Source organism: Globicephala melas, chromosome 12 (assembly GCF_963455315.2).
Source record: "Globicephala melas chromosome 12, mGloMel1.2, whole genome shotgun sequence".
In the NCBI taxonomy this organism is placed as follows: Eukaryota; Metazoa; Chordata; class Mammalia; order Artiodactyla; family Delphinidae; genus Globicephala; species Globicephala melas.
The window spans coordinates 9,968,149-9,995,134 of NC_083325.1; the positions used below are offsets into that span (position 1 = coordinate 9,968,149).

The 26,986-nt window shown below is 49.8% G+C and overlaps 1 protein-coding gene across 1 annotated transcript; it reads left to right on the forward strand.

Annotated features, from left to right (window-relative positions):
• The first annotated feature begins 1 nt into the window (after position 1).
• On the forward strand, positions 2–26,888 carry SNRNP200 (small nuclear ribonucleoprotein U5 subunit 200). Its single transcript, XM_030838955.2, has 45 exons — positions 2–142; positions 666–829; positions 2,290–2,461; positions 3,436–3,628; positions 4,686–4,741; positions 5,931–6,029; positions 6,435–6,587; positions 6,693–6,792; positions 6,956–7,092; positions 7,680–7,763; positions 7,855–8,028; positions 8,317–8,454; positions 8,684–8,839; positions 9,405–9,575; positions 11,050–11,243; positions 11,462–11,585; positions 12,582–12,731; positions 12,968–13,078; positions 13,639–13,770; positions 13,940–14,128; positions 14,487–14,684; positions 15,085–15,237; positions 15,350–15,430; positions 15,776–15,859; positions 16,511–16,617; positions 16,924–17,042; positions 17,331–17,485; positions 17,600–17,789; positions 17,955–18,128; positions 19,100–19,260; positions 19,571–19,798; positions 20,136–20,327; positions 20,418–20,596; positions 20,789–20,940; positions 21,781–21,889; positions 22,438–22,546; positions 23,058–23,247; positions 23,345–23,509; positions 23,743–23,864; positions 24,142–24,285; positions 24,373–24,549; positions 24,829–24,989; positions 25,072–25,153; positions 26,264–26,356; positions 26,454–26,888. Exons 1-45 carry the CDS (start codon positions 98–100, stop codon positions 26,595–26,597), a joined length of 6,411 nt encoding a protein of 2,136 aa, XP_030694815.1. The 5' UTR covers positions 2–97; the 3' UTR covers positions 26,598–26,888.
• The last annotated feature ends 98 nt before the right edge of the window (positions 26,889–26,986 follow it).

The window sequence follows — 26,986 nt, forward strand, 5'->3', positions numbered from 1 at the left end:
CTTTCCTGCGTCAGGCGCGGCGGTAAAGGAGATCGGCGGCTGTCTGTAGCGTGTGGTGGGGGGAGCGGAGCTCTGAGGCCCCCCAGCGTCCGACGCCATGGCGGATGTGACCGCTCGTAGCCTGCAGTACGAGTACAAGGCGGTGCGTGTGGGCTCGGCGGAGGGCTCTGGGCTGAGGAGGCCGGTGGGGAGCGGGAGGCTGAGGAAGGGAGTTTTACTCTGAAGGCCTACGGGAGAACCGCGAAAGCAGAGGGGAAATCAGGTTCAGGCGAAGGAGGGGGTACACGACGATATGAATAACCCCACTGGTGACTGGGGCGAGCGGGATGGGCTAAGAGCTCTGCTAGGAGTGTCTGTTCCCTGTCCCCTCGGCCCTGGTCCCGACCCCTTTCGTATGTCATCTCCAACGTGCCCGACAGTGTTCCCTGGGCGGAGTTATGAGCAGTGTTAGGAGCAAGGATTGTTCTAACGATATGATTGCCCTTCGCTCATGCGCAGTTATATGATGCGCTTCTTAAGGAAAACATCTTTTTATTCCGACTAGTGATTTTTGTCACTTCTTTGCCCCAAAGAAGATAACTTCCTTTGTTATCAGCTGGTATCCCTTTGGTACCGGCATTGGTCCTGCTCCTGTCAGAGTTTCGATAACACTGTGATCTTTTCAGAACTCGAATCTTGTCCTCCAAGCTGACCGCTCTCTCATTGACCGGACCCGCCGGGATGAACCCACAGGAGAGGTTCTGTCCCTGGTTGGGAAGCTCGAGGGCACCCGGATGGGAGATAAGGCTCAACGGACGAAACCACAGATGCAAGAGGAAAGAAGAGCCAAGTGAGTAGCAGGGGGAAAATGATTTTTCTTCAGACCCTAAGTCCATTTTCCCTTGGCATTTGAGCAGTGTTTTTTTTGCTGAATTGCTTGGTGCAAGTGAGATGTCAGTGACATTAAAACAATTCAGTAAAGATAAAAGCAGAATCATAAGAATCGAAAGGTTCTTTGGCCTAAACAAGTGTATCTGAAGTGGAAAACAACTTTTAGATCTTTTTTCAGCATGTGTTTCTCATCCATAGAGAGATCTTAATTTTCTTCATGGTATTTTGAAGATTCTTGGTAAACTCTTTTTTTTGTTTTTGTTTATCTATTGTACATATAGTAGTTTGTATCTGTTACCCCCCCTTTTTTTTTTTTTGGCTGCGTTGGGTCTTCGTTGCTGCGCACGGGGGCTACTCTTTGTTGCGGTGCATGGGCTTCTCATTGCGGTGGCTTCTCTTGTTGCGGAGCACGGGCTCTAAGCGTGCGGGCTCAGTAGTTGTGGCTCACAGGTTCTAGAGCGCAAGCTCCGTAGTTGTGGCACGTGGGCTCAGTAGTTGTGGCTCGCAGGAGAGCGCAGGCTCAGTAGTTGTGGCACACGGGCTTAGCTACTCTGCAGCATGTGGGATCTTCCCGGACCAGGGCTCGAACCCGTGTCCCCTGCATTGGCAGGCGGATTCTTAACCACTGTGCCACCCGGGAAGTCCCGTTAAACTCTTGTCTCAGTAACTCTTCTCACTCTTCTCTGTTATTACTAACTTACCACCCCTACTTCTTTTGTCTGCTGTTGCCCACTTCCAGTTTTGTTGTTATAAACTACCATTCAAGCATGAAAGGCAGGTGTTTTGTTTTGCTTTTTTGTTGTTTTTTTACTTTTGCGGGGTGATATATTTCCAAACTTAAAAAAAATCATTGAACTTTATCTCACTGTTATCTTTCGACCCTGATCGTCTGTGTCTTCCTCTTCTCTCATGATGAAGTCTCAGAAATTCGTAGGCCCGGTTTTGATTAAAGCAGTTGTATTTGAAATGAGTTACGTATCATTGGTCCTCCACTTTGCGGAGTGTGACTTCTTTTCCAGGAATTGATGGCAGTAGATTCCTTTGGAGCTTCGGTTTTCTGGGTAGAAAAAGAAAATATGTCTGAGGGATAAAAAGCTAGTCAAAATCCAATCATATATTGTCATACAAAGTAGAAAGGGTTGTCTCTTTTAAATGAACGTGGAGGATGTCTCATTGTAACATTTAGTGCATCTAGTGAGAGAATGACAGAGTAGTCCCTTTGTGTTACTGTGTTCCCATAAAGAAATACTCGTGCAAGTGACTAAGGCCAAATGGGAATCACTTGCTGAGGTACAGATTTGTGGTTTTATATTACCTGTGTGTCATGGAGCTGAGGGGAGGAGGGTGGGGTGGGCTTCTTTTAGTCTTGCCTTTGAGAGGGAAGGTTCTGCCCGTTCAACATCATACTCTGTCCATTAGGCGAAGAAAGCGTGATGAGGACCGGCATGACATCAACAAGATGAAGGGTTATACTCTGCTCTCGGAGGGCATTGATGAGATGGTGGGCATCATCTACAAGCCCAAAACTAAAGAGACCCGGGAGACCTACGAAGTGCTGCTCAGCTTCATCCAGGCTGCACTTGGGGACCAGGTGAGGCAGCCAGAGGGTGAAGCCATGTTTTTGGAGAGGGAGGAAGTCACACCTGGGAGGCACCAGAGGAACCTTGTCTGTGTATTTTCCTGTGTGGGCCATACTGATACGCAGAAGTGGCTCGTATTTATAGAGCACTTACTTTATATGGGATAGCATTTTACATGTCTTCTCTCTTTCAGTTCTCATGTTAGCTCTATGACTAGGTGCTATTAATACTTACTTTCCATTCTACAGAAGAGAGGTGTGAGGCAAAGGATACTTAAGTAATCTTCCCAAGTCACAGAGTAGTGTTTGGCAGACCCAGGATGTAAGCCCAGGTAGTTTATATCCAGAATCTGTGCTCTTAGCATTATACGTGTAATTAGATTAAGGAGCTCTGTGAGTCTCTGAGAGACGCTGGTGAGGTGGCTGCTAGAGGAGGTGAGGATAAAGAATCACCGCAAGTTAGGCAGGCTAGGGCAGGACTGCAGAGCGCCTCTCCCGTCGGGAGAGATGTGGCACACTGCTGTGGAAGCCGTGTCTGTCTTCCTAAGACCACTTACCTGATTTTTTGAAACAGATGAGTCTTCCTTCAATTGTGTGACCTTTTGTGGCAGTTTTTTTTTTTCTTTTCCTTGCGGTACGCGGGCCTCTCACCGCTGCGGCCTCTCCCGCTGCGGAGCACAGGCCCTGGACACGCTGGCCCAGCGGCCATGGCTCAGGGGCCCAGCCGCTCTGCGGCATGTGGGACCCTGCCAGACCGGGGCACGAACCCGCGTCCCCTGCATCGGCAGGCGGACTCTCAACCACTGCGCCACCAGGGAAGCCCCATGTGGCATTTTTAAATTAACATGAGTGAAAATGGTGGGAACCTGGTATGCAGGTTTTAAAGAGATACAGCTCTTCACATCCTATTGTCGCGTAAAGCTGGTCAGTGATGTTCTATGTCTTTGTCTCGTTGTTCTAAATTTTTCTTTTTTTTTTTTTGCCAGCCACGTGATATCCTTTGTGGGGCAGCTGATGAAGTTCTAGCTGTTTTAAAGAATGAAAAGCTTCGGGACAAGGAAAGGAGAAAGGAGATTGATCTGCTGCTGGGTCAGACAGATGATACAAGATACCATGTGTTAGTGAACCTGGGTAAAAAGATCACAGACTATGGTGGAGACAAGGAAATCCAGAATATGGGTAAGTGAGCTGTTTGTGTCCTGACCATATGAACTGGGTGCTCGTTGACCCCTAATGTGATCTTCTAGCCTCAGCCATTAAAGCATCTGAAAGATGCTTTAAAAGGTTTCCAGGGCTTCCCTGGTGGCTCAGTGGTTGAGAGTCCACCTGCCGATGCAGGGGACACAGGTTTGTGCCCCGGTCCGGGAAGATCCCACATGCCGCAGAGCGGCTGGGCCCGTGAGCCATGGCCGCTGAGCCTGCGTTTCCAGAGCCTGTGCTCCGCAACGGGAGAGGCCACAACAGTGAGAGGCCCGCGTACCGCAAAAAAAAAAAAAAAAGGTTTCCATAACCTATTTGGTGTTTTTGGAGGGGTTATGATTGATGGATGCCAGAATCCCTTGATTCCGGGAGCCATTTCTTATTCTGAGACCATTTTATTGTATAGAACATGGGAGAAAACTTGGAGAGGGCCTGGGTGGAGGGTGGACAGGCAGAGCAGGGCCGTTTCTACGGCCGGCAGATTGGAGCAGGCCTTGCTGGTGGCAGCACAGAAGGCTCTCTCTTTTTTTTTTTTGTAAATTAATTTTATTTATTTTTGGCTGCGTTGGATGATCGTTGCCGTGCGTGGGCTTTCTCTGGTTGCATCGAGCGGGGGCTACTCTTCGTTGTGGTGCGTGTGTTTCTCATTGCAATGGCTTCTCTTGTTGTGGAGCACGGGCTCTAGGCGCGTGGGCTTCGTTAGTTGTGGCACGTGGGCTCAGTAGTTGTGGCTCGTGAGCTCCAGAGATCAGGCTCAGTAGCTATGGCGCATGGGCTTAGTTGCTCTGTTGCATGTGGGATCTTCCTGGACCAGGGATCAAACCCATGTCCCCTGCATTGGCAGGCGGATTCTTAACCACTGCGCCACCAGGGAAGCCCCAGGCTCTCTTATGTTGATCATTTGTCTGTTAGTCCTTAGACCTTAGGTCTGTCCTGAGGAGAGGCAAGTCAGGCAGTTAGGGAGGAAATTAACTCCCTAGTGCCTCATTTTACTAACTGTTCCCTGTCCTCTTTTTCTAATCCCTCACCGTTTCAGATGACAACATTGATGAGACGTATGGTGTGAATGTACAGTTTGAGTCTGATGAGGAGGTAAGTGATAAGCAAACAGACCCAGTCTCGTCTTTTTTTTTTTTTTAGTTGTTAAGGTGAGGGGACCACTTCTGATGTAAAGAAGTGCCCTAATTTAAGCCAGATAAGTTTTATGTGTTGTATTGGTGTCAAACTTGGGCATAAATATTATTTCGCTGAAAAATTGTTATGGTTATTTTCTGGCTTTATAAAGCAAATTTGAACTTATAAATGTAAATTAATACAATAATTGAACATAAACCAAGTGGGTCAGCAAAAAGAAAGAAAAAAAGGTAAGTATAGCGTATACTTCATTTCGGGAATGTGTTGTCCCGTTTTACTGCATTTTAACCATACTGTGATAATTTTCCTCTTTCCAGTACTGTGTCCTACTGCCAATTTCAAAAAAAAATGCACATTTGCCGCAGAGCATGGGCATATTTTGTACGTGGTTGTTTCAGTAACAGTTGCAGCAGCCACTGAGGTTTACCATCTAATTAGAATTTCTTGAATATAACTAATAGGAACAAGTGGGGCACTTGAAAAAATGTGCAGAGCTGCATTCGAGTTCTCATTGGGTGTGTTTGGCTTCCTGAAAGGTAAAACGCCAGCTTTGGGATATCATAAACTAGGACAGGAAGAAGGGGTAGCAAAGGAGAGTCAGGAGAGAGCACCAAACTGGGAGCCTAGAGGGCTGAATTTTGGTCCTGTATCGGACAGGTCGTTTTGCTTCAGTGTCTCCAGCTTTCAAACGATATGATTGAAGTAGATGACTGCTGAGACCCTTCCTCCAGTAGAGTTAGTAGAATTTCTTAATTTTAAGTAGCAACAAACTAAAAGAATGCTTTGCTCATAGCATTCATTCATTGAACAAATGCTTATTATTAAGGACCTGCTTTTAACATGACCCTGTGCTCAGTACATAGTACACCTGTAGGCAGGTATGTGCGTAAAGACAGTAGTGAGCAAGCGAAGTGTGGCCTCTACATTTCTGGTCACTGTGTGCTTTCCCAAGTGTGCTTCTGTATTGGTCCTTCTGGTAAATGTACTCTGGAATGAGGCTGACCCTGGTTCCAGTAAGTTGTTGGTTCCACCGCAGAAGCTTTTGCTCTAACCATGGATCTTATTTTAAGTGACTTGAGGGAGAGGTTCTGTGGTGATGCCAGGATCAGCTCCAGGTCACGAGTTGGGGTTGGGGCTGTTTCCACAGGAAGGTGATGAAGATGTGTACGGGGAGGTTCGAGAAGAGGCATCGGATGACGACATGGAAGGGGACGAGGCAGTGGTGCGCTGCACCCTCTCGGCTAATGTGAGTACAGCTTGCTCTTGCCCGCCCCTGCAGGGCAGGTTATTTCTGGGTGTAGCACTTCTTTCCCATACCTAGGTCCTGTCATGTATTATTTATTAAGCTACCTTTTCATAGGGTGAGCTGTGATAAACATTTCGTGTCTTGATTTTTCTTAAGGTTTCAGTCAGTCACCTTCTTTCTCAAAGGCATGTGTTGATGAAGTCTTGGTGGGTTTGGTGTGCTCATGAACTCAGTATAGCGGAGTCGTCATCCCCCCACCCCACCACCACCCCCCGCCCCCACCGGAAAGTCCTCAGAAGAGGGTAGGCTGTGGGTGGGTGGCCTGCAGAGCTTTGTTGCTGGATGATAAGAAAGCACGTGGGGCAGATGGAGACACAGTGAGCTCAGTGCCTGGTTACTTTGTAGCTTGTGGCCTCAGGGGAACTGATGAGTTCCAAGAAGAAGGATTTGCACCCTCGGGATATTGATGCCTTTTGGCTCCAGCGGCAGCTCAGTCGCTTCTATGATGATGCCATTGTGTCGCAGAAGAAGGCAGATGAAGTCTTGGAGATTTTGAAGGTACAGCCGGGATAATGTTTTTGTGTTCCGTGTGTCTTAGCAGATGGGACAGTGTAGGAAGCAGATGGCTGTGTCCTTAATCGTGGTGTTATCTTCTCCCTGCAGACGGCCAGTGATGACCGGGAATGTGAGAACCAGCTGGTTCTGCTCCTTGGTTTCAACACTTTTGATTTTATTAAGGTGTTGCGGCAGCACAGGATGATGAGTGAGTATGTATGGAGAACGCTTTTGTGTCGTAGGTAGGTGTGCGGTAGAGGTTGTGTTGCTTTCATAGCCTCACCACTTGTTTCACGTATTTTTCTTTCTACCCCAGGGTTGAAGGTTGATTTTGTATCTCACCTTCCCTTTCTTCCTTTTGCTGTTGACAGTTTTATACTGTACCTTGCTGGCCAGTGCACAGAGTGAAGCTGAAAAGGAAAGGATCATGGGAAAGATGGAAGCTGACCCAGAGCTGTCCAAGTTCCTCTACCAGCTCCACGAAACGGAGAAGGAGGATCTGATCCGGGTAAGGGCTGGGTTGGTTTGTCTGTCTGACTCCTGAGCTAGAGTGTTTGCTTTGGAAAAGAGACACTAGTTAGAAGATTGCAGCAAAAAGATAAATTCCTGTTAAAGCAGGAAGTTGAAGAAGTGAATTATTTCTCCAGATTCTTTGAGTTTGGTCATTGGTACAGTGTGGAATCAACACCTTCACGCTGGTGTGGTCGAGAGACTGCTGACCTGCTGCTGTCGTCACCAGCACCTGGGCCCTTTGCTGCTTGTTCACACAATAAGTCATGGTGTCTGCTGGTAGTACAGGAATACAGTGCATGTTTGCTGAACACAGAACCCACACTCTGTCCCTTAAGGATAGCCCTTGATGCTGCATTGTTGAACGTCGACTTTTGAAATCCCAGGACTATGTATTGTCCCTTGAAAGTGGTTTGATTTCATCATTCTGGTGGTCCTCAACTGTCTGAACGTAAAGGGCCACCTTTCTGTTTCAGGACTTACTAGTCAGCACCTGTGAGTCAAGCTCAGCCAAGGGACTGGAAAGGACAAGAAGCTGGGATGGTGATGAATCGTTGCTATTCTTTCTGTCTTTCCGCATCACAGGAGGAGAGGTCCCGGAGAGAGCGAGTGCGTCAGTCCCGGATGGACACAGATCTGGAAACCATGGATCTGGACCAGGGTGGAGAGGTAGGTACCAAGGCCATTTCGAAGGCTGTGAGGGATGGAAACTCCTTTGCTCAGCTTGCTCACTTTATATTCTTGTTTTTCATACTCCCAGGCACTGGCTCCGCGACAGGTTCTGGACTTGGAGGACCTAGTTTTTACCCAGGGGAGCCACTTCATGGCCAACAAACGCTGTCAGCTTCCTGACGGATCCTTCCGTCGCCAGCGCAAGGGCTATGAAGAGGTGCATGTGCCTGCTCTGAAGCCCAAGCCCTTCGGCTCTGAAGAAGTGAGTGAATTGCTTTTCTAAGTTTTCTGCTCACTTCGCCTCCCTTCCAGTTCGGATTTCCACCCATTGACCACAGTGTGGCCTTGTCTCACAGATAGTTTATTCCAGAAGTGGACGCTGCTGCAGAGTTTTCCCGTTTTGATTTTGAGCCCTGGGGACAATACTGATCTCTCTGGTCTGGCCATTAGTGGAGCGTTATGCAGGGATGTTGCCAGGAAGTGCAATCTCGCAAAACCACAGTCTGCTCAAGGGTGCTGCTAATGTGATGTGCGTGGCATTTTTTCCTAGCAACTTCTTCCAGTGGAGAAACTGCCCAAGTATGCCCAGGCTGGATTTGAGGGCTTCAAAACACTGAATCGGATCCAGAGTAAGCTCTACCGTGCTGCTCTGGAGACGGATGAGAATCTGCTGCTCTGCGCTCCTACCGTAAGCACTGCCCTGCCTGCTTTTTTCTCGTGGAATGCGGTGTATATTTTAGGTGGCAATATAGTTCATCTCCATCCTTACCCCCTAATTCTTTATTCTTTGGTGGAGGAGATGTTAAATGGTAGGGTAAAATCCTCAGGACATGCTCTGTTTTGGTGATAAGCCCTTAGAAATTGGGGTAGTGAGCATAACGAGGTACACAGGCCTTCTTGTCCTTGACCTCTCATAGGGTGCTGGTAAGACCAACGTGGCCCTGATGTCTATGCTCCGAGAGATAGGGAAGCACATTAACATGGATGGCACTATCAACGTGGATGACTTCAAGATCATCTACATCGCCCCCATGCGGTCTTTGGTGCAGGAGATGGTGGGCAGTTTTGGAAAGGTAAGGGGATAGAACCTTTCTCCAGAAGATATTGGGGGACAGGCCTGGTGCTTCTCTGCTTCTTACATTAGGGCATTTCTGGAATGCCTTGTGTGGTGTTTTTTTCTCCTTCGAAGGTGGAACTTGACCCAAGTACAGAGTGTTTGTGAAAGGAGAAAGTCCTGGATCTCTTTTGGGCTTTTACAAGGGTTTACCATCTTTTTAATCTTCTCCTTAGCAATTTTCTGCAGTTGGTATCATTTGCATTATTGGAGTATTTATGAAACACTTACATGGGTGGTTGATAATAGATCTAGTGTTATTGCAGGTCTTTTGTCTGCAAGCTTCCATTTCCCCCTATTGTGTGCAGAGCTCCCAGCGAGCATTTTTCTGCTTCCTTACCCTGCGTGTAAACTTGGATTTGTTTTATAAATAAATGTTCATATGCTCAACCTCATACACTTGATATTTCCCTGAAGGGTTGATACCTACCTCCAGTACCCCACACTCAGACTTCACAGACAGAGAGTGTGGAGTCCAGGCCCCCTCCAAGCATTTTTGCCTGATGTGCCTTTCCTACACCCAGCGCCTGGCCACGTACGGCATCACTGTTGCAGAACTGACTGGAGACCACCAGCTGTGCAAGGAGGAGATCAGCGCCACTCAGATCATCGTCTGCACCCCTGAGAAGTGGGACATCATTACCCGCAAGGGTGGGGAGCGGACCTACACCCAGCTCGTGCGACTCATCATCCTGGTGAGTAGGGGGTCCTTGTGGGAACACAGAGCCCAGGCCTGGTTGAGGAGGGGTTGCTGGGTTTTAATGCTAAACTTTTCTTCAGTGCCTTTCCTCCAGTTACTGGCCTTCGTAATGGCAGCTATTGTCCGCATTGCTCTTACTGCTAAATGAGAATCTGCACCGAATTGAAACACTTCCCAGTAGGTGCATGCTCTTTGCCATATCATTTATACTTTTTTTATGTCAAATATTTTGAAATAAATGTAAACAGACAATTGAAAAAACTATTGATACTTATGTCCTCCCAGAACATTAAAGGGCTTTATAAAGAATCCATTCTCAGAGAGAATGAGTAAGGAGTCAGGATATTGTGTCCTGTATACACAGAAGCCCCCAGGGAGGAATGACAGTCTGAGTGCGGTTTCTTTTGGTTGTCTGGGGAAGCAGAAAGGAGACCTTGCATGTTGATTTGCAGCATTCTAGAGCAGGGTTGGCAATCTGTGGCTACTGATTTTTGTTTTATTGGAACACAGCCATACCCATTTGCATATTGTTCACAGTTACTTTTGTGCTGCAGTGACAGAATTGAGTATTTGTAACAGAGACTGTATGGCCCACAAGCCTAAAATACTGACTCTCTGGCCTTCAAGAAAAAATTTGCTAGCCCCTGCTTAGAGTCTGCTACTCAAAGTCTTGTTAGAAATTCAGAGTCCTGGGACTTCCCTGGTGGCACAGTGGATAAGACTCCGTGCTCCCAATGCAGTGGGTCTGGGTTTGATCCTTGGTCAGGGAACTAGATCCCACATCCATGCCTCAACCAAGAGTCCGCATGCTGCAACTAAGAAGTCAGCATGCTGCAACTAAAGATTCCCACGTGCTGCAAGAAAGATCCTGCGTGCCACAACTAAGACCCAGCACAGCCAAAATAAATATTTTTTTTAAAAAGGAAAGAAATGCAGAGTCCCTGTCCCCACTCCCACTTGCTGAAATACAATCTGCATTTTAATAAGATCCCCTCCTGCCTTGTATGCCTGCTGCAATTTGAGAAGCACTGCCTTAGGCTATGTGGATCCTTCATTTGATGATTCAGAGTCTTCATTTGATACAATTCGTTCTTGGTAAAGATAACTGCCCAGAGGTAAAACCTTATTTGATATAAATATGGTCTGATCAGAAGCTTTATCTTTAGTAAAGGAATTTTCCTTTGAGTGGAGTTATGAATTCATTTACCCGAAGTATCAGATTTTCTTACCGTAAAGCATTGTTTCACTGAACTGTAGCAAAGCAGCCCGTGGTTGGAGCATGTTATTTCCTGGGGTATTTCATGGTGAATATCATCTCATCCTTTGGGTTTCCCTGGCCTTGGGATCCCTTTTCTTGTCTTCTTTATTTGGCATATTAGGTGTATACCTACAAAATGGGAATACTCTTCAGGAAAGGGGGCCACATTTCTCTAGTCCTACAGGTAATTTGCTGCCCTCCCATTCCTTAGGATGAGATCCATCTTCTCCACGATGACAGAGGTCCTGTCTTAGAAGCGTTGGTGGCCAGGACCATCCGGAACATTGAGATGACCCAAGAGGATGTCCGACTCATCGGTCTTAGTGCCACCCTCCCCAACTATGAAGATGTGGCCACCTTTCTGCGTGTGGACCCTGCCAAGGGCCTCTTCTACTTCGACAACAGGTATAAGAAAAGACTGGGAGAAGTTTAACCAGGGTGACCTTCCTGCTGTCCTTCTTTTCCAAGGAGCTCTATTAGATTGGGTTTTAGAATGGCCTTTGGGTTTTGATGTGATACGAATCCAAAAAGAGGAATATTGCTCCCTGGCAGCGAAAAGGACTGTTTATTTCCTCAGTACTTTTGTCTCAGAAGCCTAATTTGTCTAACTGTTGAACTTCTAGCTTCCGCCCAGTGCCTCTAGAACAGACTTACGTGGGCATTACGGAGAAAAAAGCTATCAAGCGTTTCCAGATCATGAACGAAATTGTCTATGAGAAAATCATGGAACATGCTGGAAAAAATCAGGTCTGTCATGGTTTCTCATTATTCTTGAACTCTGTTCTTTTGAATTTTTGACTTACTGATAGCCAAGCAAGACTGACTAAGATAAAGAGAGAAGACACAAAACAAATCACCAGTACCAGAAACGAAATGGGGTATTACTACAGAATCTGTTACATTTGAAAGGATAGTAAAGGAATACTGTGAACAACTTTACACATGGATTTGACAGCCTAAAGGAAATGGGCCTATTTCTCAAAAACAACCAACTACCAAAACAGCCTTGATGAAATAGATAATCTGAATTGTCCTGTAACCATTAAAGAAATTGAATTTGTAATTTAAAAACTCAAAAAGGAAATCACCAGGCACAAATAATTAATTTGTCTATCTACATTATCAAAGGTTCTTCCATAAAAGATTTGGGTGACTTATACTAAAAACATAGCAAAAACAAAGATAAAAATTAAAAACTAGTGAAAGGGCATTTTACTAGTAAGTATGATCTGATTTTTTTATGGAACATTGAATATTTTGCCTGATTAAAAAAACATAAGAATTTACATGAAGACACAAATCTTTTCTTGGCACTAAATACTTGGAGGACTTTATTTCCTACAAAATAGTGCCTGTCTCATACTGAGACTTACTTCCTAAGTCCATTTATAAAGGCCAGTGCCCGTTATTTTATATAACATTTTAGCAGCTGAGAATCTCATCAGGTACCTGAACACAAATTAATTGAGATTCCTGAATGTGCATTCATATTATATCTAAACTTGCTGTTAAAAGATGGGGTGCCAAGAGTTAGTTTAGTGTCCCAGTTACAGGACCCTCATCACTGTGCTTGGTAGGTTCGTTCGCTTAGGGTCTTACGGGCACTGTTAGGCTTCTGAGCCAGACCTCAGTTTCTTGCCTGATCGTGGTGCAGCCTCTACTTCTGCTGCTGGTTCCTCAGGGGCGTGGGGGTGACCGTCAGAGTGTGTCTCTTGACTGTGGAAAACTGTGGCTTCTACTCAGGTGCTGGTGTTTGTCCACTCCCGGAAAGAGACTGGGAAGACGGCCAGGGCCATCCGGGACATGTGCCTGGAGAAGGACACGCTGGGTCTGTTTCTGAGAGAGGGCTCGGCCTCCACAGAAGTCCTTCGGACAGAAGCCGAGCAGTGCAAGGTGAGGCGAGACAGGCCCAGCTCTCTCATTCCTACATGGTAACTGGCTCAATCCGAGTTGTCCCAGTGGTCCTCCAGGAGTGTGAGGTGGTGCTCTTTCACATAGGGTGAGGTTTGATTGGCTGTGGATATGTGGATAGGTGAGGGGCAGAGTCTCAGCTGAAGAGATTTGGTTCGTCTCTGGGGGAGTTGCTTCAGGAAGGCTCACCTCATCACCTGTTCTCTTCTGTTTCCCAGAACCTGGAGCTGAAGGATCTCCTGCCCTATGGCTTTGCTATTCATCACGCGGGCATGACCAGAGTTGACCGGACACTCGTAGAGGATCTTTTTGCTGATAAACACATTCAGGTGAGGGTGGGCAAAGCACAGATGGAGAAGATGGGAAACATCGGAGGTTGTGCCGTATGTTTGTGCCTGGTACTTCGTTGTTTCAGGCTCAGGTAAACCAGGTCGGAGGGTTGGGTAGGTACAGTCAGTGTAGTGTCATACCACCTCTCCCATCTCTTCACATCCTGCATGCGGGAAGATGAGTGAGTTCAGGAAAGCACCTGAGAAGCCCAGCAGAGCAAGCATGTTGGTGACTCCAGATATTGTCAGACATAGGTCAGGACCTTGTTCATTCCCTGTCTCAGGAGAGCCCATACCTTGACTTGTTTAGTAACCCTAAGTTGATTCATATAGGTCTGCATATCTGTCTCTTAAGTGTCTCTAGAACCTTGAAATGTTGATTCTCGAAGAGATGAGGAACCCAAGGACTCCTTTCCTCTTTATTCTGGTGTTACGTTGGCAAGTATGGGACCCACCTTGATGCTGCTAGAAGCTCTGAGGCCAGTTGCCTGGAGAAGTTGAGGATAGTAATCCATGGTGGTAACGTCCGTTTTCCTTATTACCATGCCTTGCCTCTGTAGGTTTTAGTTTCCACGGCAACCCTGGCTTGGGGTGTGAATCTCCCCGCGCATACCGTCATCATCAAAGGCACCCAGGTGTACAGTCCAGAGAAGGGGCGCTGGACAGAGCTGGGGGCACTGGACATCCTGCAGGTATGGAGCTTTTGAGTTTATTCTCAGTGGGGAAAAGCATGCTGTGTTTTATACACAGGAGGTCCAAAAGATGGCAGATGGAAGGCGAGGTTCCATAATGTAGAAGCCTGGAATCAAACCCAGGAGCTCTGTGGCCATAGCCGTCTTGGTTGCTCTCTCTGACCTATAGATGCTGGGACGAGCAGGAAGACCTCAGTATGACACCAAGGGCGAAGGCATACTCATCACTTCTCATGGGGAGCTGCAGTACTACCTGTCCCTCCTCAATCAGCAGCTTCCTATTGAGAGCCAGATGGTATCAAAGCTGCCTGACATGCTCAACGCGGAAATCGTGCTGGGGAACGTCCAGAACGCAAAGGTAGGGGAGGGCTCTGTCCTTGGCGCCTCTTATCTTCTCCAGAGAGGCCAGGGTGCCAGGAGTGAGGTGGTCTCGGTCATTGTGCTGTGGGCCTCAGCACCGGGGTCCTCCAGCCCTGGGCCCCACGTCTCTCAGTGTAAGCAGGCTCTCAGCCTTCTTGGGTCTCTGGCTGACAATTTCCCTTGTTGCCAAAATCTTAGAAAGGACTCTGTTTTCTTAATAATGAAATATTATAAACGTTCACAAGACAGTATAATACGTATCGTCATAGTTGGGAATTAACATCTAAGTGCTCTGTGGGAGCTTTTCACTTGGACATCAGCTCTGCATGCTAAGGCCCATGATCTGTTTCTTACAGGATGCAGTGAACTGGCTGGGCTACGCCTACCTGTATATCCGAATGCTCCGATCCCCAACCCTCTATGGCATCTCTCATGATGACCTCAAGGGAGATCCCCTGCTGGACCAGCGCCGACTGGATCTGGTTCATACTGCTGCCTTGATGCTGGATAAGAACAATCTGGTCAAGTACGACAAGAAGACGGGCAACTTCCAGGTGAGTGGGCTGAGGGACAGAGGTCCCTGCAGAAGTTGTAGCCCCAGGAGACAATTTTTCAGATCACTGTCTTGATTCAAGTACTGCCTAATTGCCCACTGCTTGGAACAGCAGAAAAACAAGTGGCATTGGACTGTGCCCTTTGAACCTAGGAACTTCTAAAATAGTGTAAAACCTGATGGTGCTTCCTTTCCGTATCTTGAGCTGTGGCAGCTGATCTAGCTCTCTTGTCTGTGTGGGCATCAAGTCACACTATAGGTCAGTTTATTGGGCCATCCTTCCTGTGCTTGGGCCAGGCACTTGTATTGCTGTGTGTTCACTCGGTGGGCACCTCTTGTCCACAGTGAGAGGTTGCCGCTTGTTAATGATCAGCTTTGGATTGAGTCTTCCTTCTTTGTAGGTGACAGAACTCGGTCGTATAGCCAGCCACTACTACATCACCAATGATACGGTACAGACCTACAACCAGCTGCTAAAGCCCACCCTGAGTGAGATTGAGCTTTTCAGAGTCTTCTCCTTGTCCTCAGAGTTCAAGAACATCACTGTGAGAGAAGTGAGTCCACTCAGCGTGTTGGAACTGGAAGTTGGTACCCACTGCCACGTCACTGGTTGGTTCTCTCCTTGGCCTCCTGGCTTTTTCTTGACTTGTTTCCTTCTTGTGGCAGGAGGAGAAGCTGGAGCTGCAGAAGTTGCTGGAGAGGGTGCCCATCCCTGTAAAGGAGAGCATTGAGGAACCCAGTGCGAAGGTGAGCCCAGCTCCTCTCTGCTTGGGGTAAGGGTCAGGTGGTTTTCCTGATCTTCTAAAAGATGAACCTTAGAAAAGAATTTAAAAAATAAAAAGATAAAATAAATAAAAATAAAAGATGACCCTTGAGTTTGGGTTTGTTCTTGGTAATCTGCTCAGTTCTCCGAGTTTCTGCATCCTTCTCACATGTTCTTTTTTACATGGAGTAACGATTATTTAATGTCTGCAAATCAAGAGCTCTAGAAGGTCTTACCTGGCATGGTTGCCCAGAGCAGAAATGTATTCACTTTTTCGGATGGTTCAATCAGTGATCGGCCTCCTTCTGGCTGATTTTACTTTTTTCCAGATCAATGTGCTTCTCCAAGCTTTCATCTCGCAACTGAAATTGGAGGGCTTTGCGTTGATGGCCGACATGGTATATGTTACCCAGGTGAGGGCAGGGTTGTGCCACCCCTGATAAGTTCCCATCCCGTGTTCTGTGTGTGTCTGGTAAAAAGTAGGCCTGACACTAGTGAGGGAGAAGGAATGCTGAGTTGTGCCCCAGGTGCCTTGTTGGCTGGTGCGCGTGTGGTATGGCCGCTCTGTTTTACTGATCTTGAGCACGTGGGAAGGTGAGGCCTTTACAGAGATGCTGGGGAGGCTCCATCTGGAGATCGCAAGACACGGTGTCTGCTTCCCTGTGGAGAGGGACTTCCCATTATGGCTGCTGGACTCCTAAATACACCCAGAAATGGCAAAAGGCTTTAATAACTACTCTTTGTCTTTTTCTCAGGGCAAGTCACTAACACCCTTACTTTTGCTAGGACTCTAAATGCTAAATGAGTCAAAAGCCTTAAGACCAGGCAGTGAGTGGAAGGTTACAATGCTGGGCGCGGAGCTCTAGCTGCATTTCTCTGACTGTCCTGCATCAGCCAGCGTCTGCTGGGGGTGGGGGTGGGTCATGACAGAGGGACTTGGGTTTTGAGTTGGTGTAGCTGGTCGTGTCAGAGCTTGAGGTAATTAAACCCTGTGTCGGGTGGCTGCATTATTAGGTCTGGGGACAGTGTGGACTTGACAGGGGGAATGCTTCATCTTTCCCCAGTCGGCTGGCCGGTTGATGCGTGCCATCTTTGAAATTGTCCTGAACCGAGGCTGGGCGCAGCTTACAGACAAGACCCTGAACCTCTGCAAGATGATTGACAAACGCATGTAAGGCCCAGTGAGCTGGAAGCTGGTCACAGGGTGGGGGTCCCCGGGCCGAGGGTGTGGTGGGAAAGCCTTAGAGCGCATCAGATCTCGCCCTGATGTGTGAAATATGCAGCTGGGTGAAAGTTGAGAAGGGGGCAGGCCCTTTGGGGTGCAGCTGAGGAGTCGGGGAGGGTGGCATAGTTGGAAATGTCTGTCTTCAGCATTCGTGTTCTGTGGGTCACAGCTCATCCGTTGGAAGCCGTGAGGACGGCAGTTGGTTCCAGGCTCCGCACAAGGGACTGATAGCTCTGTTTCCTTCCTGGACAGGTGGCAGTCCATGTGTCCTCTGCGCCAGTTCCGGAAACTCCCTGAGGAAGTAGTGAAGAAGATCGAGAAGAAAAACTTCCCTTTTGAGCGTCTGTATGACCTGAATCACAATGAGATAGGTGCGTGGGAAGCCATCCTGCTCATCCGCACAGCTCAGATGTCTCCCTAAGCCTGCCTGCTTTCCAGTTCCTAGGCCTCGTGCCCTGACATCCTGCGCTCGCTTGTCTTGTCCCACTAGCAGTAGGCTTGCTCTTGGTCTCGGGGCTTTGAATCTTCTGGGCCCACTGAGAGTGGAGGGAAGAGCCTGCCCTTCTGGAGTGGAATCCGCCTGTTCCCCTTGGTGGCCCTCAGGGCTGCGTTTGCAGGCAGGCTGGGCTGCAGCCCCGTGCTCTCTTGTGTCCTCGTAGGGGAGCTTATCCGCATGCCCAAGATGGGGAAGACCATCCACAAATACGTCCACCTGTTCCCCAAGCTGGAGTTGTCGGTGCATCTGCAGCCTATCACGCGCTCCACGCTGAAGGTGGAGCTGACCATCACACCTGACTTCCAGTGGGATGAAAAGGTCAGGCTGTGTGAGGCGCAGGGGCCTGGTTTCAGAGGGGTCTTGAGGAGAACGGGATTGGAGGGCTGAGTTACCGCCAGCTCATGCTCCTGTCACTTGTGCCCCTGTGGGCAGGTCCATGGTTCCTCAGAGGCGTTCTGGATTCTGGTGGAGGATGTGGACAGCGAGGTGATCCTGCACCACGAGTACTTCCTACTCAAGGCCAAGTATGCGCAGGACGAGCACCTCATTACGTTCTTCGTGCCTGTCTTTGAACCGCTGCCCCCTCAGTACTTCATCCGTGTGGTGTCTGACCGCTGGCTCTGTGAGTGCGTCTCCTCCGCAGGGTCCCCTGGGCCAGGTCCTCCCGGGGCAGTTAGATGAGTGTCTTGCCCCTTGTACTGGGCCAGACTTGGTTGGGGAGAGTGCTGTGTATGCTGCCTTGGGGTTCCCAGTGTGCTGACTGCCCTTCCCGTTTCTTTTCTGGCAGCTTGTGAGACCCAACTGCCTGTCTCTTTCCGGCACCTGATCCTACCAGAGAAGTACCCACCCCCAACCGAGCTTCTGGACCTGCAGCCCTTGCCCGTGTCTGCCCTGAGAAACAGTGCCTTTGAGAGCCTTTACCAAGATAAATTTCCTTTCTTCAACCCCATCCAGACCCAGGGTAGGTGTTTCCATTTCCAGGTGGGCGGTTCCTTTGGAGGCCTTTTAAGGTCCCCGGGAGACAGGTAGGTTCTGCAGGAGGAGGGGGAGGAGGGCCCTCAGGTGCTTGGCAGGAGTGGGAGCTCATCAGTGCCAACTGTTGGAGCAGCCAGGACGTTTTCCGTTCTCAGAAGCCCTTGGTTACTATCAGATTTGCTTCACTTCTTTGCACGTCTCCCTGAGGAGGGTTGGTAGAGCACGTCTTACTATCACGGTGCACTGTCATTTCTCAGGCTCAGGAGGCTCCAGTATTGAACCAGAGTGTGCAGCGTTGACCGAGGCCTCCTCTGCCTTCATTGCTGTAAATGACAGCTGTGTTCGCAGAGCACGCCCCATGTTTTAAGTACTCTGGGCTGGGTGCACCCCAAGTGTTTTCTCTTTCATTCCTTCCATAATCCTGTTTTTTGAGATACCAGCAAACAGGGATTTACCATTTGAGATACTACCATCAGTGTCCTGTTCTACAGATGAGGAAACCGAGGCAGGGAGAGGCACCCCAATTGAACCAGCTAATAAATAGTAGAACTTGATTTTAACCCAGTCTGGATGCCAGGGCTTACGTATTAGGCTTTTTACCTTCTCTGTGTACTTGACTCTTTCCAGGAAACAGAGGAGAGGGTTGGAGGGGCAGAGGAGGGGAGGCAGTTCCCCTTGGTTCGGCATCCTGTCCCTGAGAAGCAAGGAGGGAGCCCTGACCTCCTTTGCTTCTGTTGTCCTCCCGCAAATCTCCAGGGGCCCTGAACTCTTGATCTTGGTCCCTTTTCCTCCTCTTGTGTGGGAAGGAGCGGATGAAGGGGAGAGATGTCGCAGGCCCGACTGCAGCTGGGGGCCGTGTGCTATCACCTCTCATGGTTGCCATTCTGGGCTGACTGGCTGAGTTTCCTGTGCGTCCGAGTCTCTCCGTGTTCACGCTGCCTCTCTGTCGCTTCTCAGTGTTTAACACCGTGTACAACAGCGATGACAACGTGTTTGTGGGGGCCCCCACGGGCAGCGGGAAGACCATCTGTGCGGAGTTCGCCATCCTGCGGATGCTGCTGCAGAACTCGGAGGGGCGCTGTGTCTACATCACCCCCATGGAGGCTCTGGCGGAGCAGGTGTGTCACGTGTGAATTTTCCCAGAAACTGTTTTCATCTCTGAGTCCACATCAAGGTTTTCTGAGCCCTGAAATTTGCAGAGCCAACTGGGGCAAGACTGTTTGCCTGCTGGTGGCCATTTCCGCAGTCGTATACTAAAGGGAAGCTCTCCGGTCACTTATAGGTTGGTGTGTGATTATGAAGTATTTAGCTTGAGATCTCCAGGGCGACAGGCCTCTGTGTTTGGCTTCCCATGTTTTTCTCATAATTCATGAACTGAAGCCTGACGTGGCCTGATGTTTTTCTGCCCTCCCGCTGCCCGCCTGCCAGGTGTACATGGACTGGTACGAGAAGTTCCAGGATAGGCTCAACAAGAAGGTGGTGCTCCTGACGGGGGAGACCAGCACAGACCTGAAGCTTCTGGGCAAAGGCAACATCATCATCAGCACCCCCGAGAAGTGGGACATCCTTTCCCGGCGGTGGAAGCAGCGCAAGAATGTCCAGAACATCAACCTCTTTGTGGTGGATGAGGTCCACCTTATCGGGGGCGAGAATGGGGTATGGCTTGACCTTGCAGCATAGGAGCGGGGCTGGGACCAGCAGAGTAGCCTTGGCCTTGGGCCTTAGGTGAGGGCCAGAGACTAGGGCTTCTCCCAAGAGGATTCTGCCCATCACCTTATTCTGAAAGGATGATCTGAGACTTTTCTGTAGTTTTCTTGGAGAGTACCATTGCTTAGTGGAGATTGGCTGTGGAGGAGGTGGACCCAAAGACGGGAGAGCCCCTAATCACAAGGAAGAGTTAGGAGATCATCTCGAGGTTGTTGGGCTCCACACGAAGGTAGCTCAGGGCTGAGGATGGAGCGCCGGGCCTGCAGTGACTCCCACCCCTTTTCAGCCCGTGCTGGAGGTGATCTGCTCCCGGATGCGCTACATCTCCTCCCAGATCGAGAGGCCCATTCGCATCGTGGCCCTCAGCTCCTCGCTCTCGAACGCAAAGGACGTGGCCCACTGGCTGGGGTGCAGCGCCACCTCCACCTTCAACTTCCACCCGAACGTGCGCCCCGTGCCCTTGGAGCTGCACATCCAGGTGGGACCCGCTCTTCCCGTTCCCACGTGGCCTCATGACGTCCTGGGCTCCCTGGGTTTGTAACCTCCTTTCTTCCTCCTCGGTCTCCAGGGCTTCAACATTAGCCACACGCAGACTCGCCTGCTGTCCATGGCCAAGCCTGTGTACCACGCCATCACCAAGCACTCGCCCAAGAAGCCCGTCATTGTCTTCGTTCCATCTCGCAAGCAGACGCGCCTCACCGCCATCGACATCCTCACCACGTGTGCGGCCGACATCCAGCGGCAGAGGTGGGCGGGGCCTGGCTCCCGGGGGCCCGTGGGGAGGTGAGGGTTGGCTCAAGTGAGACCGGCCTCCTGCCGGGTGTTCTGTTCACAAGGGTGGGGTGGCCCCCGCCTGGCTCGGGACTGGGCGACGCACAGCTGGAAGGGTCTCTGGGGGGTGGAAGCGCTCCGGGCTGAGTCAGTGCTCATGCCGCCCAGGTTCCTGCATTGCACGGAGAAGGACCTGATCCCCTACCTGGAGAAGCTGAGTGACAGCACGCTCAAGGAGACGCTGCTAAACGGGGTGGGCTACCTGCACGAGGGGCTCAGCCCCATGGAGCGGCGCCTGGTGGAGCAGCTCTTCAGCTCAGGTAGAGAGCAAGCCTTGAGGCGCAGAGTGAGACTAGATCCAGAGGTGTCACGGGGGCATGTGTTGAACTTCTGGGCGTGGGTGATATTTCTTTACAGCACATTGGTCATTTTCAAAATATTGATACTTACCAGATTATTTTGTCTGTTACCTCATTTGATTTCAGTACCCTTGTGGTGAAGGTGGGACAGATATTACCCCTACTTTCTAGATAAGAAAGCAGGCAGGCACATAAGGTTGTGCTCTTTCAGAACCTGGTTTTTCAGACCAGGACATTTGGCCACTAGACCTGGTTTTCTACGGATTCCAGGCTCAGCAAAGTGTTTGGGCCCCTGTTTCCCTTGGGTGGCTGTGTGCCTCTGTCCCTTGTTGACGTCAGGCATTTCACGCAGAGTATTATTTTGACAGTGCTTAGTGGAGCTGCAGTGGAGATGCTCCTGCCAGAATCATTACTGTCACCCTTTGACCCCTGAATCTGTCTGGTTTGTGGCACCTTCAGAGCTCGATTTTGCTACCATGTACTGAGCCAGCCCGTGGCTGAGTCAGCCTTAGCACTTTCCAGCCAGCAAGGCCTATCTGTCAGGCAGGAGTGTGAGCCTAGCTTTCCCTGGGCTTGGGATTCTGTTCCAGGATTACCTCGTTTCCTCCAGGGTAGCCCCCCCAGCAGAGCAACAGTGACATAGAGCCACCTCCTGTAGTACCGAGTTAGCCCTTTAGTCATTAAACCTTTGCTCTGAGTTCTGAAATGTAGCACAAGATAAGCCACTACCTGCCCAGGAGGCAGCACGTCCTGCCTCAGCCAGGGAGCCCTGTGCTTAGTCTCCTCCCTTCTGCTGCTCAGGGGCTATCCAGGTGGTGGTGGCTTCTCGGAGTCTCTGCTGGGGCATGAATGTGGCCGCCCACCTGGTGATCATCATGGATACCCAGTACTACAACGGCAAGATCCACGCGTGAGTACAGCCGTGCACTTGCTCTGTGTTAGCGGGACCTTCCTTCCTAAGATGAACGTAATACCTGCAAATCCAGAAGTTCACTATTGTGAAGAAAAGATGTTAGGGAAATAAACAGCTAGCCGAGATTCCACCCCAGCCAGGGTTTTATTTATATGGACTTATTTTTAATGTCTGAACTTGCTTCTAGATTTGGATTTGAGTCGGGTGACTTCATTACTTATGAACTATATAGCTGTAAAGTTTGGAAGCCTGCCTTACATATTAGATCCTTTAATGGGGAGTTATTTGGCTGTTGGCATCAGATGGGTTAATAGCTTTGGTTCAAGGACACTGAGCAACAAAGTAATGACTCTTACACTTGAAAACTAAAGTGATGTATAGATGATACGTGAAACTAGTGCCTGAGCGTGGGAACTCGTAAACAGAGTTTTGCTGTGATTGGCCCACGTCTCCCCGTGTTTGCACTTTATTCTTTGACATTTAGGGAGTCAGCTTCCTGAGTGTCTGTTGCTGTGGCTTTGCCTCCTCTCCCCTCCTGTCTCTAGGTACGTGGATTACCCCATCTACGACGTGCTGCAGATGGTGGGACACGCCAACCGCCCTTTGCAGGATGACGAGGGGCGCTGCGTCATCATGTGCCAGGGCTCCAAAAAGGTCAGCCTGGGCCTCTTGCACTGTCTTTTGATCCTGGGCCTCAGAACAGATTCTTTAGTTTCTCTTTCGATAGATGTGTTTACTTATTTTTTTACATTCTGTCTGTCAACTTCTGCCTCTTTTATCTTCCATGTTGCTTTTGTAACAAGCCTCTTGGCTGCGTAGAATTTTGTAGCCTTTGGTTTTTGCTACTGCTGTTGACTCTGTGCGTTGACGTCTTCTCGCTCTGGCTGGTTCCATCTTCCCTCATGCTTTGCTCAGCATGTGGGACTTGGGGTACCCCCTGTCTCTGCTGTAGAAATAACCAGTGATGCCAGTGGGAACAGGCATACACACCCAACTCTCCAGGTCCAGACCCAGCTCACCTTGTCTGTGCAACTGGTTTCTTCTATTTTGATTAGCTGTGTCTGTCTGTCACATAGGGGCCGCGTTTTCCCTTGGCTTTTTTTTCCCCTTGATCTATCTCTGTGACCATATTGTCATTGACTCTCTATTATCTTCTTTCCCATAGGATTTCTTCAAAAAGTTCTTATATGAGCCTTTGCCAGTAGAGTCTCACCTGGACCACTGTATGCATGACCACTTCAATGCTGAGATTGTCACCAAGACCATTGAGAACAAGCAGGACGCCGTGGACTACCTCACCTGGACCTTTCTGTACCGCCGCATGACACAGAACCCCAATTATTACAACCTGCAGGGTCAGTGGCTTTGGAACATAACCTTATCCTTTTGCGGTTTTCACAGCCCTTGCTCGCCATCTCCCTGTGACTCCCCACTTGGCTGTCACCTTCACAGGCATCTCCCATCGTCACCTGTCTGACCACTTGTCGGAGCTCGTGGAACAAACCCTGAGTGACCTGGAGCAGTCCAAGTGCATCAGCATTGAGGACGAGATGGACGTGGCGCCTCTGAACCTGGGCATGATCGCTGCCTACTATTACATCAACTACACCACCATTGGTGAGGGCCAGCAGGGGCTGGGTCTGTGCAGAGCCTGAGCTAGAGGGATCTCAGGCAGGGTCTGCAGCCCATGGTGGATGAGAGATGATGATGCTTCCAGTGCCCCATCTGGTGTTTGTCAGAGGCACGCATCACAGGGTGGAGCTGGGGTAGCCCAGGAGTTAACTCTCTCCTCTCTGCTCCTTTTCTGCCTGCTTTGACTGCTCTCAAATCTCCTTCCCTACCTCTCTCAGAGCTCTTCAGCATGTCCCTGAATGCCAAGACCAAGGTGCGAGGGCTTATTGAGATCATCTCGAATGCGGCCGAGTATGAGAACATTCCCATCCGGCACCATGAAGACAACCTCCTGCGGCAGGTGAGGGCACCTCAGCTTCAGGAGAACTTCCTCGGAGCTGAAACTTGGCCCGTGTGCCCAGAGCACGCGATGCCCGGTCACCACAGGAAGACACCGACCCCTCCTGCCCCGACGTCCCTCACGCACCTCCACACGTCTCAGCCCCACCCCACCCCCCAGGCACCCAGCCACCCCTCTGAGTCTTGAAGGGTTGTGAGACTGGGATAGGTGCTGCCTGAGAATAGGTCTCAGGTAGGGTCACCTCTTCATCATCGGCTCTTTTTCTTCCACTTTCCAGTTGGCCCAGAAGGTCCCCCACAAGTTGAATAACCCTAAGTTCAATGACCCGCACGTCAAGACCAACCTGCTTCTGCAGGCTCACCTGTCCCGCATGCAGCTGAGTGCTGAGCTGCAGTCGGATACAGAGGAGATCCTTAGCAAGGTATCGAGGGGGGCGGGGGGAAGCCCGTGTGGCCTGTGAAGCAGCAGTTCCAACCCTGCCTGCTCTTGCTCTCCTGTCCCTGTTCAGGCCATCCGGCTCATCCAGGCCTGTGTGGATGTCCTCTCCAGCAACGGGTGGCTCAGCCCAGCTCTGGCAGCCATGGAGCTGGCCCAGATGGTCACCCAAGCTATGTGGTCCAAGGACTCATACCTGAAACAGCTGCCACACTTCACCTCAGAGCACATCAAACGTTGCACAGACAAGGTGAGCCGGGCCTGGACCCGGGTGGCTGAGGCTGGGAGCCGAGCGTCTTGCACTGGGGGCGGTTGTGGAGGGGAGCCTTCTCATTCTGGCCTCTCTGGAGGTGTTAGCCGTGGAGCTGCTAGAGAGCCTGACGGTTGTGGGCCATGTTCTTTCTGAAGCCGTGTCTTCTTTAGATGATCTGATGGCTTAGGAAGTAAAAGTAGCCGCTCTTTGGAGCCACTTTCCTCTGCTGCTAGTGTGCATTCTCTCTTCTTCCCTGACCTCTGACACCCACTGCAGGGGGTGGAGAGCGTTTTTGACATCATGGAGATGGAGGATGAAGAGCGCAACGCATTGCTTCAGCTGTCCGATAGCCAGATCGCAGACGTGGCCCGCTTCTGTAACCGCTACCCCAACATCGAGCTGTCCTACGAGGTGGTGGACAAGGACAGCATCCGCAGGTGAGCCAGAGAGGGCCAGGTGCCCCGCCCCGGGTCCTTGCTGGGCACAGCTGTGACGTGCAACCTGCGTTTCTCCCCACAGTGGCGGGCCGGTTGTGGTGCTGGTGCAGCTGGAGCGAGAGGAGGAAGTCACAGGCCCCGTGATTGCGCCTCTCTTCCCACAGGTGCGTCCTGGGCGTGGCTTCCCAGGGGTCCACTTGAGGCCCTACCGACTGGCTAGAGGCTGGGCTATAAGGGTGCATAGTCACTGACGGAGGAAATTTAGAGTAATAATGAAGCCACAAGCCTGAGGATTAGTCTTGGGGCCATGGGTGTTTTCTGTGGGAGTTTTTGGTGGTGTTTTGCTTTAAGGCAATTTAGGTGACTGGTCGTTATTGAACGCCCCAGTCACGCAGTTGTTGAGGTCCGTGGCTGTGAAGCAGCATTTATCTTTAACTCTAAATGGCTCCAGGGGGACTTCCCTGGCGGTCCAGTGGTTAAGACTCTCTGCTACCAATGCAGGGGGCGGGCACGGGTTTGATCCCTGATTGGGGAACTAAGATCCCACGTGTCACTTGGCCAAAAAAAAAACCAAGGTCTCCAGGACAGTTGGGCTTTTCTAGTTGGTGTTTCTTCGCTCTCGTTTCTCACAGCTACTTACTCTGCTTCCAGTGCTTGGTTCTTTACCACCAAAAAGGAAATCTGATCCCTTATATGGGAGAATAATTGAAGGCTGAAAGGAGAAACCAGATACACTGTAATGTTTTAAGTTTACGAACTATTCGTTTAATAGGCTCTGAGGAAAGAGTGCTTTAAAGTGGAATGCTTGGGTTTTCTGACAGTGGAGCGGCCAGCAGAGGGGGATTCTTGGTAGATACAAGGCCTACTTTGGATCCTCTCTGCTGGCAGGCTCACCTCCATGTTAATGTGTTTTTCTCCTCCGGCATATATGCCTTTTATTTAAAAGGGTCTCTGAGGAACTCAAAGCTGCGAGGCCCCAAAGACTAGATGTCTAATAGTGGAATCTTGGATTTAGTGTCAGGTACTAAATGGGAGAAGGTACTTTGGGACAAGGAAATGAGGCAGAACCAACAAATGAGTTCATCTGCCTACTTAAAGATTCATGTGAGACACCTCAGGCAGTTTAAAATCTTAGGTATATCCAATTGTAGTTTGGGAAGAAGTTTTAGAAAGCTTTCTTTCTGGTTTCTGGTTTCTTACTTTTGTAACTTTTCTCTTGGTGTCATGATCATCAAATTTTATGTGCTGACTTTGTTGGCTTTTGGTCACTACAGAAACGTGAAGAGGGCTGGTGGGTGGTGATCGGAGATGCCAAGTCGAACAGCCTCATTTCCATCAAGAGGCTGACCCTGCAGCAGAAGGCCAAGGTGAGTGTGTCCGTGGCCCCCGTGTGCTGTGAGACGGGGCAGGCTGAGAGCTCTTCCTGTGTCTGAGCTGGCCCTGAGTTTTGCCTGCTCTCTCCAGGTGAAGCTCGACTTTGTGGCCCCGGCCACTGGCGCCCACAACTACACTCTGTACTTCATGAGCGACGCTTACATGGGATGTGACCAGGAGTACAAATTCAGCGTGGATGTGAAAGAAGCTGAGACAGACAGTGACTCAGACTGAGTCCAGAGGCCTTTGCTCTTGCAGAGAGAAGAGTTGAACCTGAGTTTGGTACATGTACGCTGTCATGGGACCTCAGTCTTGGAGGCCTGGTCTGTCTGTGTGAGGTCTGGCCAGCCAGTGCCGCCGTGGTCCCAGCCCACCCTACTACTTTCCCCTCCGGCTCCCTTGCCATCCAAACTTCGGATCTAGTGTCTGCAGGTGTCAAGCATAAACTGTGTACACCATTTTTAGGCATGTTCTTTGCAGTTCCTTTTGAGTAACACATTCTAATAAAATGATTTGGAGAAACCATTTGTCTTTGCAGTGATTCCAGATTAAAAGTTTCCTTTCTCGGACTTCCCTGGTGGTACATTGGTTCAGAATCTGCCTGCTGGTGCAGGGGACACGGG

Bases quoted from the DNA above. Each gene is read 5' to 3' on its own strand.
- SNRNP200 (XM_030838955.2), top strand. From the start codon at position 98: ATGGCGGATGTGACCGCTCGTAGCCTGCAGTACGAGTACAAGGCG. The intron at 6,793-6,955 runs GTGAGTATGTAT...TGCTGTTGACAG, and splicing joins GCGGCAGCACAGGATGATGA to TTTTATACTGTACCTTGCTG. The intron at 8,029-8,316 runs GTGAGTGAATTG...ATTTTTTCCTAG, and splicing joins AGCCCTTCGGCTCTGAAGAA to CAACTTCTTCCAGTGGAGAA.